Source organism: Hylobates moloch, unplaced genomic scaffold (genome assembly GCF_009828535.3).
Source record: "Hylobates moloch isolate HMO894 unplaced genomic scaffold, HMol_V3 SCAFFOLD_13, whole genome shotgun sequence".
Taxonomy (NCBI): Eukaryota; Metazoa; Chordata; class Mammalia; order Primates; family Hylobatidae; genus Hylobates; species Hylobates moloch.
This window is the reverse complement of record NW_026652288.1, coordinates 80890331-80905212: the sequence shown is the minus strand read 5'-3', so window position 1 is coordinate 80905212 and position 14882 is coordinate 80890331. Positions and strand designations below refer to the sequence as shown.

The following is a 14882-nucleotide window of genomic DNA, read 5'->3' as shown; positions in this document are numbered from 1 at the left end:
AGGCCATGATCCCTTCCCACCTAACTCCTCCATCCAACACATAAACAATTTACAATCCTGTATATTAATATCAAATTAAGGGCACAAAATTAATATTCAATACCCTTTTTAAAAATTTTTTTGAAACAGAGTCTCACTCTGCCAGGCTGGAGTGCAGTAGCACAATCTCAGCCCACTGCAACCTCCACCTCCTGGGCTCAAGCGATTCTCCTAATTCAGCCTCCTGAGTAGTTGGGACCACAGGCGCCCACCACCACGCCCGGCTAATTTTTGTATTTTTAGTAGAGATGGGGTTTCACCATGTTGGCCAGGATGGTCTCAATCTCTTGACCTCATGATCCACCCGCCTCGGCTTCCCAAAGTGCTGGGATTACAGGCATGAGCCATTGTGCCCAGCCTATTCAATATTCTTTTATCCATCAATAATTATGGGATTAGAGGGAAAAAAGCCAAAGAACAATAAATCACAGGAAGAACAGTCAGAAGTATATACTAGTTTAAGAGGGATCTTTTTTTTTTTTTTTTCCAGAGTCTTGCTCTGTTGGCTAGGCTGGAGTGCAGTGGTGCGATCTTGGCTCACTGCAACCTCCGCCTTGCGGGTTCAGACAATTCTCCTGCCTCGCATCCTGAGTAGCTGGGATTATAGGCACCCGCCACCACGACCAGCTAATTTTTGTATTTTTAGTAGAGACAGGGTTTCACCATGTTGGCCAGGCTGGTCTCAAAACTCCTGACCTCAGGTGATCCACCCGCCTCAGCCTCCCAAAGTGCTGGGATTAGAGGTGTGAGCCACTGTGCCCAGCCAGAGGGATTGTTTAATCACTCTCAAGTATGTATGAATAGCATTCTTATCGTGAAAAACTCTCTGAGAGACCACTACAAACCTGAAGACTAATAAGTGTTTATTAGTCTCAATTATTTAAATGGCTGATGCTAAATAGACAAAATATTTGAAAAGGATTGGTTTTAGTAGGCTAAAGGTTTCCCTTTTAATACTGTTTACACTTTTCAATTGCTTAGGAAGCACTGTGTGCATCTGTATGTACATGTATGTGTATAAATGTAAAAGTATAATTGTTTTACACATATATAACACAAATTAACTTTTAGCTCAGCCTCTGCATGACTTACAAAGAATTAACTAGTATCCAAATAAATTATTTATCTACTGTTTCCAATCACTGCACATAAAAAGCCACATGGCCCCGAAAAGAAAACAACACAAACAGTAAACAAAAACTCACCTGGCATGTTCTTCAGGAAGTTTTCTTTGTCGCTGCATATGAAACATTAGGTCTCCTCCATTTACATACTCTATAACAAAGAACAATCTAAAACACAGGAGAGAACCCATGAAATCAAGATCCCAAATAAGGTAGTGTAACTTTGCATTTTCAGAAACCATCACAACAGAGAGCAGTCTCTACTATTTAGCCTTTAAAAAGATGCCAAAATTTTGGTGGAAACAAAGGGTATCTAGGGTACGGAAGATACGGAAAGTAAACTAGCATGATAATAATTTTGTAACCTATTACTTCTGTTCTGAAGTAGTACCACTTGCAATCCAGAGCCACTCATTACCATCCTAATTTTAGCATCTGCTAAATAAGTCATTTTCGACTGTCAAGGTATTTTTCCTCCTTGTTAAGCTCTAGAAAATCTTAAGGCATAAAACTAGAATACTGGGGATATTTAAAAGGTTGGATTTCCACTGCCATAATTATGACATGGCTGTTTCTTGTTCTGCCTAAAGTAGGTCATTTCCTAATGCTGATCTAATATCAAACTGATATCACTGATGGAGTATTAGCAGGAAGTTATAAGCCTAACACTGTTGTGTCCTCCATGATATCTACTTCATGAATTAGAGCAGAAAGGTTCTAACTGTGTAATATGACCAAAAATATGAAGCCCAGTAATCATTCTATTATCTTTCAATCTTACCTGCTTTCTGTCTGAAAGCAAGAATGCAGCCCAACAAGGAAAGGATGATTGGATGCCTGCTCAAACACATGCTTCTCTGTCTGCACCCAATCAATATCCTATTGTGAAACATGTAAGAAATCTATGTCAAACTGATATCACAATTAATGATAAATTTGCTCTGAGCAATTCAGTGGTCACAAGCGCAATGGTTAGGCTAAATATCAAAACCATTGATAATCATGAAACGAAAATTTACATACAAAGAGAAAAATAACACTAGTAAATCTTTCAGTATTATAAAACTGTCTAGAAAACTTTTACAAAGCTCAAGTATTTCCCCTGATGATAACGTGGTTTGATTTTTGTGTTTTTTTTAAAAAAATCTAATAATAATCAAATTACTTTAAATCTCTTATACAATCTGTAAGAAAAGTACACCAAAATAATATATTTCATTTACTTAGCACATATTTAGAAAAGCAGAATGAGATAATAAAGCACAAACATAGAGGTTTTCTTTAAAATAGTACTCTTGGCCGGGTGCAGTGGCTCACACCTATATTCCCAGCAACTCTGGGAGGCTGAGACAGGTGGATCACTTGAGGTCAGGAGTTCAAGATCAGCCTGGCCAACATGGTGAAACCCCACCTCTAATAAAAAAACAAAAATTAGCTGGGCATGGTGGTGCATGCCTGTAATCCCAGCTACTTGGGAGGCTGAGGCAGGAGAATCACTTGAACCTGGGAGGCAGAGGTTGCCGTGAGCCAAGATTGCACCACTAGCACTCCAGCCTGGGTGACAAGAGTGAAACTCCGTCTCAAAAAAAAAAAAAAAAAAAAAAAAAGAATAGTATTCTTAAGCAGTTTAGAAGCAACAAAATATGCAGTGCTTACCTCATCATCATTAACAAGCTCTTTTTTCACAACTTTCATTGCATAAATACGATCTGTTTTTTTTAATCGAACCAACAGTACTTTGGCATAACTTCCTCTTCCTATTACCCGGAGCAAATCAAAATCCTGAAGACCTAGACTGGATGAAGCTTTGCCACTTTCCCTGGTGTTCATTGCCTGTTGAGAACATTTGTATCAGAGTTATAATGGGAAATGCTTTGCATAGTACATTGTATTTCTAACACCTAGTTGTACCTATAACGATTTAAAGATATTTTCCTAACATAAAAATATTTTAAGTTCTCAATATTTTTCAAATGTCATTCCAAACCATATAATCTAACTACTCAGCTTATATGGATGAATTTTGAGATAAGAGGGATGGTAGTAAGAATGGGTAGGGAGTTGAAATCACAAAAACATCGAAGGATGTCTTAAAAAGGATATAACTTTTGGGTATAGAGGCAATACAGACGCAGGAATTAAAAAAACACATTAACCTTGGTGACCAAGAGATTGGGGGTACCACTGACAGGGAACATCAAGTATGTGGCTAGGATAAGATTGACAAAGTTACTTAAGAGAACAACTGGGTTTTTCATAATGAATTCAGAAGTTATAACGAGACATCAAGATGAAAGAGTCTGCTGGAAGCTTGATACATTTAAAACGTAAGCTAGTGAGAGGACACATTCAGAAGCTTTTTTGGATGCTATAGACAGAAAACAAGCATGAAGTAGTTCAGCGAATGGAAGACATTCTTTTCCACAGAATACCAAGACCCCTTTGGGACGACAAAGTAAGCCTTAAAATTCATTCACAACTACAAATGTAAGCTTCTGGCAATTTACAGAGGAGCCTGAAGACAGTCTTTCATTAGATGCCTGCAAAATCATCAACACACAATGGACCCATGAGAATAAAGTATGAAATCTCTGAAGCGAAGAATACCAAAAAAAGCAAATAGTAAATTCCGAGAAAGATAAAGAAACCCGCAAGCACAAAACTGAAAGAAAGGTATTAGAAAAACTGAGTGAGAATGACAACTTAAAAACTTAGAAATAATAATTTGGGCTGCACACAGTGGCTCATGTCTGTATTTCCAGCACTTAGGGAGGCTGAAGCAGGTGGACTGATAGAGCCCAGGAGTTCAAGACCAGCCTGGGCAATGTGGCGAGAAACCTCATCTCTACCAAAAAATACAAAAATTAGCTGAGTGTTGGTGGTGTGCACTGTAGTCCCAGCTACCTGGGAGGCTGAGGTGGGAGGATCACCTGAGCTGGGCAGGTCGAGGTTGCAGTGAGCTGTGACTGTGCCAGTGAGCTCCAGCCTGCGTGACACAGTGAGACCCTGTCAATAATAATAATAATAATAATAATAATGATAATAATGATTTGGTAATAAGGTGATACGGTTTGTATATTTGACCCCTCCAAATCTCAAATCTCATGCTGAAATGTGATCCCTAGTGGGAGGTGTTTGGGTCACAGAGACAGATTCCTCATGAATGGCTTGGTGTGTTCCTGTGGTTAATGAGTGAGTTCAGAGTGTGGCACCTCCCCTGACTCTCTTGCTCCCTCTCTTGCCATGTGGTACACCTGCTTCCCCTTTGCCTTCTGCCAAGACTGAAAGCTTCCTGAGGCCCCCACCAGAAGCAGATGCTAGTGCAATACTTATTGTTCCGCCTGCGGAATCGTGCACCAAATAAATCTTGTATAAATTATCCATCCTCGGGTATTCCTTTATTCCTTCATCCATTTATTTATTTAAGAAAAGGTCTTGCTCTGTCACCCAGGCTGCAGTGTAGTAGCATGAACATAGCTCACTGCAGCCATGAACTCCTGGGCTCAAGTGATCCTCCTGCCTCAGTCTCCCGAGTAGCTGGGACTACTGGCATGTGCCTCCATACCCGGCTAATTTTTATTTATTTTTTGTAGACATGGGGGGGTCTTGCTATGTTGCCAAGGCTGGTCCCGAACTACTGGTCTCAAATGATCCTCTCGCTCCAAAGTGCTAGGATTATAGGTGTGAGCTGCCATACCCAACCTTCAGGTATTCCTTTGTAACAACACAAAACAGACTAACGCACAAGGATAAATAAAGCAGAGTGAAAAGAAACCAGGTTTGGGCAGGTTAAGAAAGAAGAGAATTGTAAGAAAATAAGTCAACACATAGACTTGAAATATGGCTAACTGGAAACTGTAAGAGAGAATCAAGTGGAGCAAAAAAGAGCAGAGTTAACTTCATGGACACAATAATAAGGCTGAATGAAATGACAGAAGCCACATAACAGTGAAATGTCATCTTCAAAGGGCCTAAAAACAAAGAAAACAGCTGACCTAGAATTCTCTATCCTGCAAAAGTAGCTCACAAAGTGAAAGTGAAAGAAAAACATTTTCGGACAAACAAAAACTGAGTGGATCCATCACTAGTAGGTGCTCACTAAAGGAAAAACTAAATTGAGTTCTTGAAGGAGAAAATGCATGATCTCAGATGGAGGAACAAACACGTAAGAAGGAAAGAAAAACAAAAAGGGTAAAATGTGGGTAAATCTACATAACGAGTAACTGTTTCAAAAAACAAATATACACACACACACAGAATTTTAAACTCTGACAATAATAGCACCCAAAGGCAGGAATAGAAGAAGAATGAATTTAAAGTGTGCCAAGGTCACTGCATTTTCTAGAGAAACAGTAAAAGTGTTATTTGTAATTTTTTTTTTTTTTTTTTTTTGAGACAGAGTCTCACTCTTTCGCCCAGGCTGGAGTGCAGTGGCACGATCTCGGCTCACTGCAAGCTCTGCTTACTGGGTTCATGCCATTCTCCTGCCTCAGCCTCCCGAGTAACTGGGACTACAGGCGCCCACCACTGCACCCGGCTAATTTTTTGTATCTTTAGTAGAGACAGGGTTTCACCATGTTAGCCAGGATGGTCTCGATCTCCTGACCTTGTGATCCACCCACCTCGGCCTCCCAAAGTGCTGGGATTACAGGTGTGAGCCACCGCACCCAGCCTATTTGTAATATTTTTTAAATTCAAATTTTATCTTAGATAGAGGGGCTACGTGTGTGTGTTTGTCACATGAGTATATTGCAGCCAGGTAGTGAATGTATTACTGAATAGGTAGTTTTTCAACCCATGCTGCCCCCGCCGCAAGCAGTCTACAGTGTCTGCAGTTCTATGATTATGTTTATGTGCACTCAATGCTTAGCTCCTACTTGTAAGTGAGAACATGTAGTATTTAGTTTTCCGTTCCTGCATTAATTCGTTTAGGATTATGACTTCCAGTTCTATCTAGATTGCCACAAAACACATGGTTTCATGTTTTCTTTACCCAATCCACTATTGATGGACACCTAGGTTGATTCCATGTCTCTGCTATTGTGAACAGTGCAGTGATGAACATAGGAATGCATGTGTCTTTTTGATAGAATGATCTATTTTCCTTTGGGTACATACCCAGTAATGAGAGATTGCTGGGTCAAATGGTAACTCTGTTTAAAGTTCTTTAAGAAATCTCCAAATTGCTTTCCACGGTGGCTGAGCTAATTTACATTTTCGCCAACCGTGTATAAGCATTCCCTTTTCTCTGCAGCCTCACCAGAATCTGTTGTTTTTTGACTTTTTTGTTCTTGTTGTTGAGACAGTGTCTCACTCTGTCACCTAGGCTGTAGTGGCACAATCACGGCTCACTGCAGCCTCAACCTTTGGGGTTCAAGCGATCCTCCCACCTCAATCTCCTGAAGAGCTGGTACTACAGGGGTGCAGAACTGGACCTGTCTAATCCTTCATTTTTTTGGTAGAGACTATGTTGCCTAGTCTGCTCTTGAACTCCTGGGCTGAAACAATCCTTCTGCCTTAGCTTCTCAAAGTGCTGGGATTACAGGTGTGAGCCATCACGCACAGGTTGACTTTTTAGTAACGGCTATTCTGACTGGTGTGAGATGGTATCTCACTGTGGTTTTGATTTCTATTTCTCTGATAATTAGTGATGATGAGTGGTTTTTCATGTTTGTTGGCTGCTTATAGGTTTTATTTTGAGATATGTCTGTTCATGTCCTTTGCCCTTTTTTTTTTCTTTTTTTAAACAGAGTCTTGCTCTGTCACCCAGACTGGAGTGCAGTGGCATGATCTTGGCTCACTGCAACCTCTGCCTCCCCAGTTCCAATGATTCTTGTGCCTCAGCCTCCTAAATAGCTGGGATTATAGGTGTGTGCCACCACGCCCTAATTTTTTTCTTTTTTTTTTTTTTTGTATTTTTAGTAGACATGGGGTTTCACTATGTCAGCCAGGCTGGTCTCAAACTCCTGGCCTCAAGTGCTCTGCCTGCCTCTGCCTCCCAAAGTGCTGGGATTACTGGTGTAAGCCACCATGCCTGGCCCTTTGCTCATTTTTTAATGGGGTTGTTTTTTGCTGTTAAGTTCCTTATAGATTCTGGATATGAGATCTTTGTTGGATGTATAGTTTGTGACTATTTTCTCCCATTCTGTAGGTTGTCTGTTTACTGGTAGATTCTTTTGCTGTGTGGAAGCTCTGTAGTTTAATTAGGTCCCACTTGTCAATTTTTGGCTTTGTTGCAATTGCTTTTGGAGACTCAGCCAAAAATTCTTTGCCAAGGCCAATGTCGAGAGGCTATTTCCTAGGTTTTCTTCTAGAACTTTTATAGTTCAAGGTATTACATTTAAATCTTTATTCCACCTTGAGTAAATTTTTGTATATGATGATAAGGGTCCAGTGGTGACACATGCCTGTAGTCACAGCTACCTGAGAGGCTGAGGTGGCTTGAACTCAAGAAGTTGAGGCTGTAGTGAGCCATCATTGCACCACTGCACGGGTGCCTGTGCAATAATCCTGTCTCACAAAAAAATAAAAAAGAAAAAGTTAAAAAGAAAAAAAGACTTTTTCAGACAAACAGAACAAGAAACTAAAACATAACATCAAATAGGTGACTAACAGGTTTCTTCAAAATAATACAGGAGTGAGGGAAGTGCGTAGACAAAATAAGGCTGGACATGAATTGATAGCTGTTTTAACTAACAACAGATACAAGGGCTTTGTTATATTATTCTGTTTACTTTTATTTATGTTTCAAAGTTTTGGCTGGGCATGGTGGCTCACACCTGTAATCCTAACACTTTGAGAGGTTGATTTGGGAGAACTGCTTGAGGCCAGGAGTTCGGGACTAGCTTGCGCAACATAGTGAGACTCTGTCTCTACAAAACAGAAAATGAAAAAATTAGCTGGGTGTGGTGGTGCATGCCTATAGTCCTAGCTACTCGGGAGGCCAAGGTGGGAAGATAACTTGAGCCCAGGAGTTTAAGATTGCAGTGAGCCATGATCACACCACTGCACTCCAGCCTGGGCAACACAGCAAGACCCCAACTCAAAAAGAAAAAAAGAAAGATATGGGAAAGAGAGGAGGCAGTGTGAACTAAATCTTTCATGTCCAGAAATACACAAAAATGAAAAATTGAAAAACAGAAATATAAATATTATGGACGTAACTAGAAATGGTTTAAAAGGTTGCCAAGAAGCCAAACTGGGAGTGGAAGGTGTGAGACATGATCATCTTTTTTACTATAAGCTTTTTTCAAAAAACTGATTATTATTTTAATCAAATAATTTTAATTAAGAATTTGTTTTGTTTTAAAAACTGATAAAATACTTAATAGTCAAAAAAATAATGACAGTTAATATGTTTAAGCATTTATTGTCTAAATAAGCTATTCAGGCACAAAATGGAAGGGTCTACTATATATTTTAAACAGTACTACCAAGCATTTTAAACAATATCCTTAAACACATTGTAATTTTTAGATTAAGCTATTTTAAAATGAAAATAAGTTATCTCACTAAATTATTTCCTAGTTTAAATTAGTAAATTAATTATTAAATTAAATCAGAATAAAACTCTGGAATCATTACAAATCATTTTTGCATTTCACCATTATGATCTAAAGTCTAGGCAGGTCAATATGTCCTACTTTTAAACTCCTGAGCCTTATTAAAAAGCTAATGACATAATGTACAATAAGACAAATTATCTTACCTCTTTTTCTTCACCAACTTGATCCAAACTCTCATGACTTGAAGGATTATATGGTATTACTAAAAACCCAATACCAAACATTAAAAAAAAAAAAAGATGCAGGGAGAAAAAAACAGCAACCATTAATGAGTTTGAAATAAAAATTGTCTCCTGATTTTTATTTTAGTTTTTACTTCTGAATAAATTTTCATTATTTAAAACTGAATACCTGTCCTACTAATAAGAAATTGTATGTAAATACAAAAGTTAAATCCTAATCTTCAGTGAGGGTAAAGAGAGCAAGCATCACAACCTGGTAGTCAAGTACTGCTTTTAATAAGTACTTTTGTTATTTTTAAAACATTTCTCTTCTTTACAAATTAATCAAACACTTCCTTCTAAATGAATGACTCTAAAAGATATGTTTAAATTTTTTAGTATGACTAAGACATAGAGATACAGGACCTCTGGTTTTCACTTCTCACTCCATTGTACTCAAAATTTTCCTGATTACCACAATGGTCAAATAAAGAACAGACAGGGATGGAACTTCTACTTCTTAAAGCTACTTGGGGCAAAAAAAAAAAACAGCCTACATTTCATAGAGCTGATCATTCTATGACTATGAGATTGCATTTTGTCTTTCCAGAAAAACTCCCTTGTTTTCCCTTTCTTGATTTAGCCCAGAGAAGATCATGCTGTTCTACCTCCTTTTACTGCTCTCCAAATTTCCCAGATACGTGTTTAAGGTTTTGTATCTATCTAACATTTTCACTTACACCATCTTCCTGGAATTTTCTATATTGCATCTCTCTATGTTTCACATAATTTCTACTTCTGATAATAAAGCTTTTAATAAAAACAAGTAACTTCAGCTGGGCACGGTGGCTCATGCCTGTAATCCCAGCACTTTGGGAGGCCAAGGTGGGTGGATTACCTGAGGTCAGGAATTCGAGACCAGCCTGGCCAACATGGCGAAACCTCGTCTCTACTAAAAATACAAAAAAATTGGCTGGGCATGGTGGCATGAACCTGTAATCCCAGATAATCAGGAGGCTGAGGCAGGAGAATTGCTTGAACCTGGGAGGTGGAGGACGCAGTGAGCCGAGACTGCGCCACTGCACTCCAGCTTGGGCAACAGAGCAAGACTGTTTTGAAAGAAAAAGAAAAAAACGAGTCACCTGAACATAGTCAACATGGGCCACAAAATCAGCTTCATGTTTTTCACTATGGAAAAAAACTGAGTTTGCTGAATTTAAAGGAGTCTCAAAAGAAATTTATGTGAACTAGAAAAAATGGTCATTTGTTGTAGTTTACATACTTTTTTTTTTTTTTTTTTTTAAATAGAGACAGAGTCTCCCTATGTTGGCCAGGCTGGTCTTGAACTCCTGGGCTCAAGGGATCCTCCTGCCTCAACCTCCCAAAGTGCTGAGATTACAGACGTGAGCCACCACACCTGGCCCACAGTTGTCTTTTTTTTTTTTCCCTCTCTCTTTTTTGAGACGGAGTCTTGTTCTGTTGCCCAGGCTAGAGAGCAGTGGTGTGATCTTGGCTCACTGCAACCTCCGACTCCTGGGTTCAAGTGATTCTCCCGCCTCAGCCTCCTTAGTAGCTGGGACTACAGGAGTGCGCCACCACACCCTGCTAATTTTTGTATTTTTAGTAGAGATGGGGTTTTACCATGTTGGCCAGGCTGGTCTCGAACTCCTGACCTCAGGTGATCCATCTGCCTCAGCCTCCCAAAGTGCTGGGATTACAGGCGTGAGCCACCACACCCAGCCCATAGCATAGTTGTCTTTTAAAAATGCCACATGTGTATGTTAAATAGTGTGACAGATTTTACCACTACTACAAAATATATGTATTTACTTTTAATTGGGAAGAAATAAATGTTTTTAAACTTGGGTAAGAGAGTCACCTAAGTAAGTCTTTACATGCTACTCTGTGAATGAACAATGGGTTGTGCCAGCACCACTCTTACCTGTCTGTGCATGGTCAGAATGCATGGATGACTGATCCATGGGCATCACTGGTTCCTACAAACATTTCCAAAGACAAAGTAACTCAGTGGAGTACCTCTATTACACCCAGAAATAACACTATTTCAACAACACACAGCATATTAAAATTTAATTTTGAAAGAATATAACTTAAGTGAGAATTATACTTACTTTTAATTTTGTTTTATGAAACCATACAATACTGCTGTGAATGAGGTAATGTTAGTCACATTTTACAGAAAAGAAAATACAAAACTAATTTCAGACCACCAATTAGAAATCAAATTAAACTGCCATATATTCTGCTTTGCTTCTCTTCAACACTACCTATTCTTCCTTCAAGCTCCACTTCAGATCTTTTGCAAAAATAAGTCTCTTGAATATGCATTATTTAGCTGGGGTCTGGGGAAGACTTCAGGATATCTATAACCTCTTAAAATTACATGTAAAATTTTGTGGGTTTCCCATTTTCCTGAAGATTCTCAAGGGTGTCAGTGGCCCCCAAAAAGAGAAAAGAAATACTTTCTAGAATCTAACTTACCCAAATAATGGTGAATAATCTCAGGAAAAAGATAAATTCAAACCCAAGTTATTACTGATTTATTCTTAGACTCACATTTAATGAATACCAGCAGGAAAAAGTAAACTTGAGAAAGAACATTAATGATACAGTTAGCATTTCAAGGCTGCCTTAAAGACAGGCTCATAAGTAAGCTTAAGGATTTTTAAAATTCCAATATAATCACTAACCCTGCCCCCTTTCCTTCCATATGTCACCAAAGAATACTCAAAAATATTAACAGTAACCTATATAAATTATGTTGGAAATATTCAGCCTTCTGTTTTTCCTTAAGATTGGATTTTCCCCTTTACTACAAACCCATTCCTAAGCTTATATGAACTAATTAGAGATTCTAATACCAAAGAGCTACCAGTAATAACCCGCTTTCGCAATGTCCAAAGCAAGTCCCATGAAAAAACATGGAATAACAATTCTAAAGGACAATTTAGAAAGATGCATCCAGGTATTTTTCTTTCTTTCTTTTTTTGACTGTTCCTTGTGGAGCAGGGCTAATCGATAGGCAGTATGCTTAGACAGCTGCATCCAGGTATTTTTTTAAATGCGTATCTTTTAACCCAGTAATTCTAATTCTGGATCCTTAAGGAAGTAAGATTTGCCAGAAAGTTCACTAAGATTGGCCAGGTGCAGTGGCTCACGCCTGTAATTCCAGCACTTTGGGAGACCGAGGCAGGTGGATCACCTGAGGTCAGGAATTCAAGACCAGCCTGGCCAACATGGCAAAACCCCGTCTCTACTGAAAATACAAAAATTAGCTGGGTGTGGTGGCACACACCTGTAATCCCAGCTACTTGGGAGGCTGAGGCCAGAGAATCGCTTGAACCTGGGAGGCGGAGGTTGCAGTGAGCCAAGATTGTGCCATTACATTCCAGCCTGGGAGACAGAGCAAGGCTCTGTCTCAAAACAGCAACAAAAAAGACACACGCAAGCACATGTGCCTTCTGCTGGATAAACAACCCTCTGTAAAGTCGACTCAAAAACAATCCACCAAAACAAACAAACCAACCCCAGAATCTAATCAAACCTCGACATCCAACTACTGTACAAGATAAAAGAATAGGCCGGGCGCAGTGGCTCACGCTTGTAATCCCAGCACTTTGGGAGGCCGAGGTGGGCGGATCACGAGGTCAGGAGATCGAGACCACGGTGAAACCCCGTCTCTACTAAAAATACAAAAAAATTAGCCGGGCGTAGTGGCGGGCGCCTGTAGTCCCAGCTACTCGGAGAGGCTGAGGCAGGAGAATGGCGTGAACCCGGGAGGCGGGGCTTGCAGTGAGCCGAGACTGCGCCACTGCACTCCAGCCTGGGCGACAGAGCAAGACTCCGTCTCAAAAAAAAAAAAAAAAAAGATAAAAGAATAAAGAAGACAATAACATACTGAACATAACCGTGGAGAAGTAATGAGCAAAATTTTCCAACAGTGTAAATGACAAATAACTGTTTCTTTTACAATTAAATTGTAAGGAAAAAAAGAAGAGAGAGAGAGAAATGAAGAAAGAACCAGTGAATTAAAAAATATCTAAGAGATCAATCAATTGTACAGGTGGACTTCATTTGGATCCTGATTCATAATGAAAACTATAAAAACAAAATTATAACATTTACAAGAAGCCGGGCATGGTGACTCATGCCTGTAATCCCAGTACTTTGGGAGGCCGAGGCGAGTGGATCATGAGGTCAGGAGACAGAGACCATCCTGGCTAACACAGTGAAACTCCGTCTCTACTAAAAGTACAAAAAATTAGCCGGGTGTGGTGGCGGGCGCCTGTAGTTCCAGCTACTTGGGAGGCTGAGGCAGGAGAATGGTGTGAACCCGGGAGGTGGAGGTTGCAGTGAGCCAAGATCGAGCCACTGCACTCCAGCCTGGGCAACAGAGCAAGACTCCATCTCAAAAAAAAAAAAAAAAAAATTTATGAGAACACTTACTGGATATTTGACCTAAGGAATTTGTTTTTAAATTAGGTTTTTAAAAAAGCCCTTCTCTTTTAGAGGTACATACTGAAATATGTCTGAGATTTGTTTGAAAATAATACAGGGCAAGGGGAAGTTAAGTGAATGGGGGTACAGATGAAACCAAGATTAGTCATGAGTTGATAACTGTTGGAGCTGGATGTCTAGTAAGTAGGAGTTCATTATAGTGTTCCACCTATTCTTATACATGTTTACATTTTTTCCATATGGAAAATTAAAAATGTTTATGTATATAAATTTGCACAGGAAGCCGGGCGCGGTGGCTCACGCTTGTAATCCCAGCACTTTGGGAGGCCGAGGCGGGCGGATCACAAGGTCAGCAGATCGAGACCACGGTGAGACCCCGTCTCTACTAAAAATACAAAAAAATTAGCCGGGCGTAGTGGCAGGCGCCTGTAGTCCCAGCTACTCGGAGAGGCTGAGGCAGGAGAATGGCGTGAACCCGGGAGGCGGAGCTTGCAGTGAGCCGAGACTGCGCCACTGCACTCCAGCCTGGGCGACAGAGCAAGACTCCGTCTCAAAAAAAAAAAAAAAAAAAAAAAAATTTGCACAGGAAAAGTTCTGGAAGGATATCCACCAAATGACAATTACCTTTAGATGGTAGAATATATGTGAACTTTTACTTAATTTTTTTTATTCATCTGTATTCTGTATTTTTTTCTATAACAAACATGTTGTACATACTTAAAATAGAAATTGATAAATAAAAAATTTAAATGCTTTCCTCCCCAGTAATCTCACACTTTAAATAGCAAACATGATACCTTTGACTCTTGTTACCTGATATCTGCTTAGGATAAAAGCTAGAATAATGTGAGCTATAAACTAATACGCTCAGATTAAAGGAGAGGGGAAAAATACTCTTAAATGGTTCTCTCTATATCTTCCTAATTTAGACCAGAGGATTTTACAGCAGGTCAAAGAAGTTAACTGTATCCCACAAACAAATATTACCATAGATATTTCAAAGTTCCAAAGTTTACGGTATGTTAACACGAACGTAAGGTATTCCTACCCACACTCTGTAGCTACTTTGTTGTGCTGTAATTCCTGAACATCTCCCTATTTTAGCACTCTGTTCTAGTAGTGTTATCAAGCACGCTCTTAAAAAAAAAAAAAAAAAAAGGACAGACAACTGTATCTTACCGTTGGCAAAGAATGCCGCCCACATTCAATTGTGACGAGTTTATGGCATTTCTTATGAACCAAGAGTTTGCAGTTGATGCACTTATATCCTTGGCGTCCAAGTCCCCATATTCGGTCTGTGCAGATGGCACAGTGAGCACGCTGAAAAGAGTAATTCAACAGTATTTTATTAACCAAAAAGAAGGTCATAATCATTTCCCAAACAGTTTGCTGACTCAATTCCCTTTGTCATGGTGTCAACTGTCAGCCCACAACAAAAACAAAAACAAAAGCAAAACAAAGCTTCCTCATACATAATTTTTTAAAAGCTATGAAGGTCAGCGAAAAACAGAGCT

The 14882-nt window shown here is 39.4% G+C and overlaps 1 protein-coding gene across 1 annotated transcript in view; it reads right to left on the bottom strand.

Moving 5' to 3' along the window:
- PRKCI (protein kinase C iota) overlaps nucleotides 1-14882 on the bottom strand; it is an 84460-nt gene that overhangs the window by 21518 nt on the left and 48060 nt on the right. Inside the window, exons 6-11 of the mRNA XM_032173987.2 lie at nucleotides 14548-14688; nucleotides 10832-10886; nucleotides 8872-8930; nucleotides 2820-2996; nucleotides 1945-2042; nucleotides 1245-1331 (exon numbers count right to left, since the gene is read on the bottom strand). Coding sequence (XP_032029878.1) covers nucleotides 1245-1331; nucleotides 1945-2042; nucleotides 2820-2996; nucleotides 8872-8930; nucleotides 10832-10886; nucleotides 14548-14688 — 617 coding nt within the window. The remainder of the gene's footprint in view (nucleotides 1-1244; nucleotides 1332-1944; nucleotides 2043-2819; nucleotides 2997-8871; nucleotides 8931-10831; nucleotides 10887-14547; nucleotides 14689-14882) is intronic.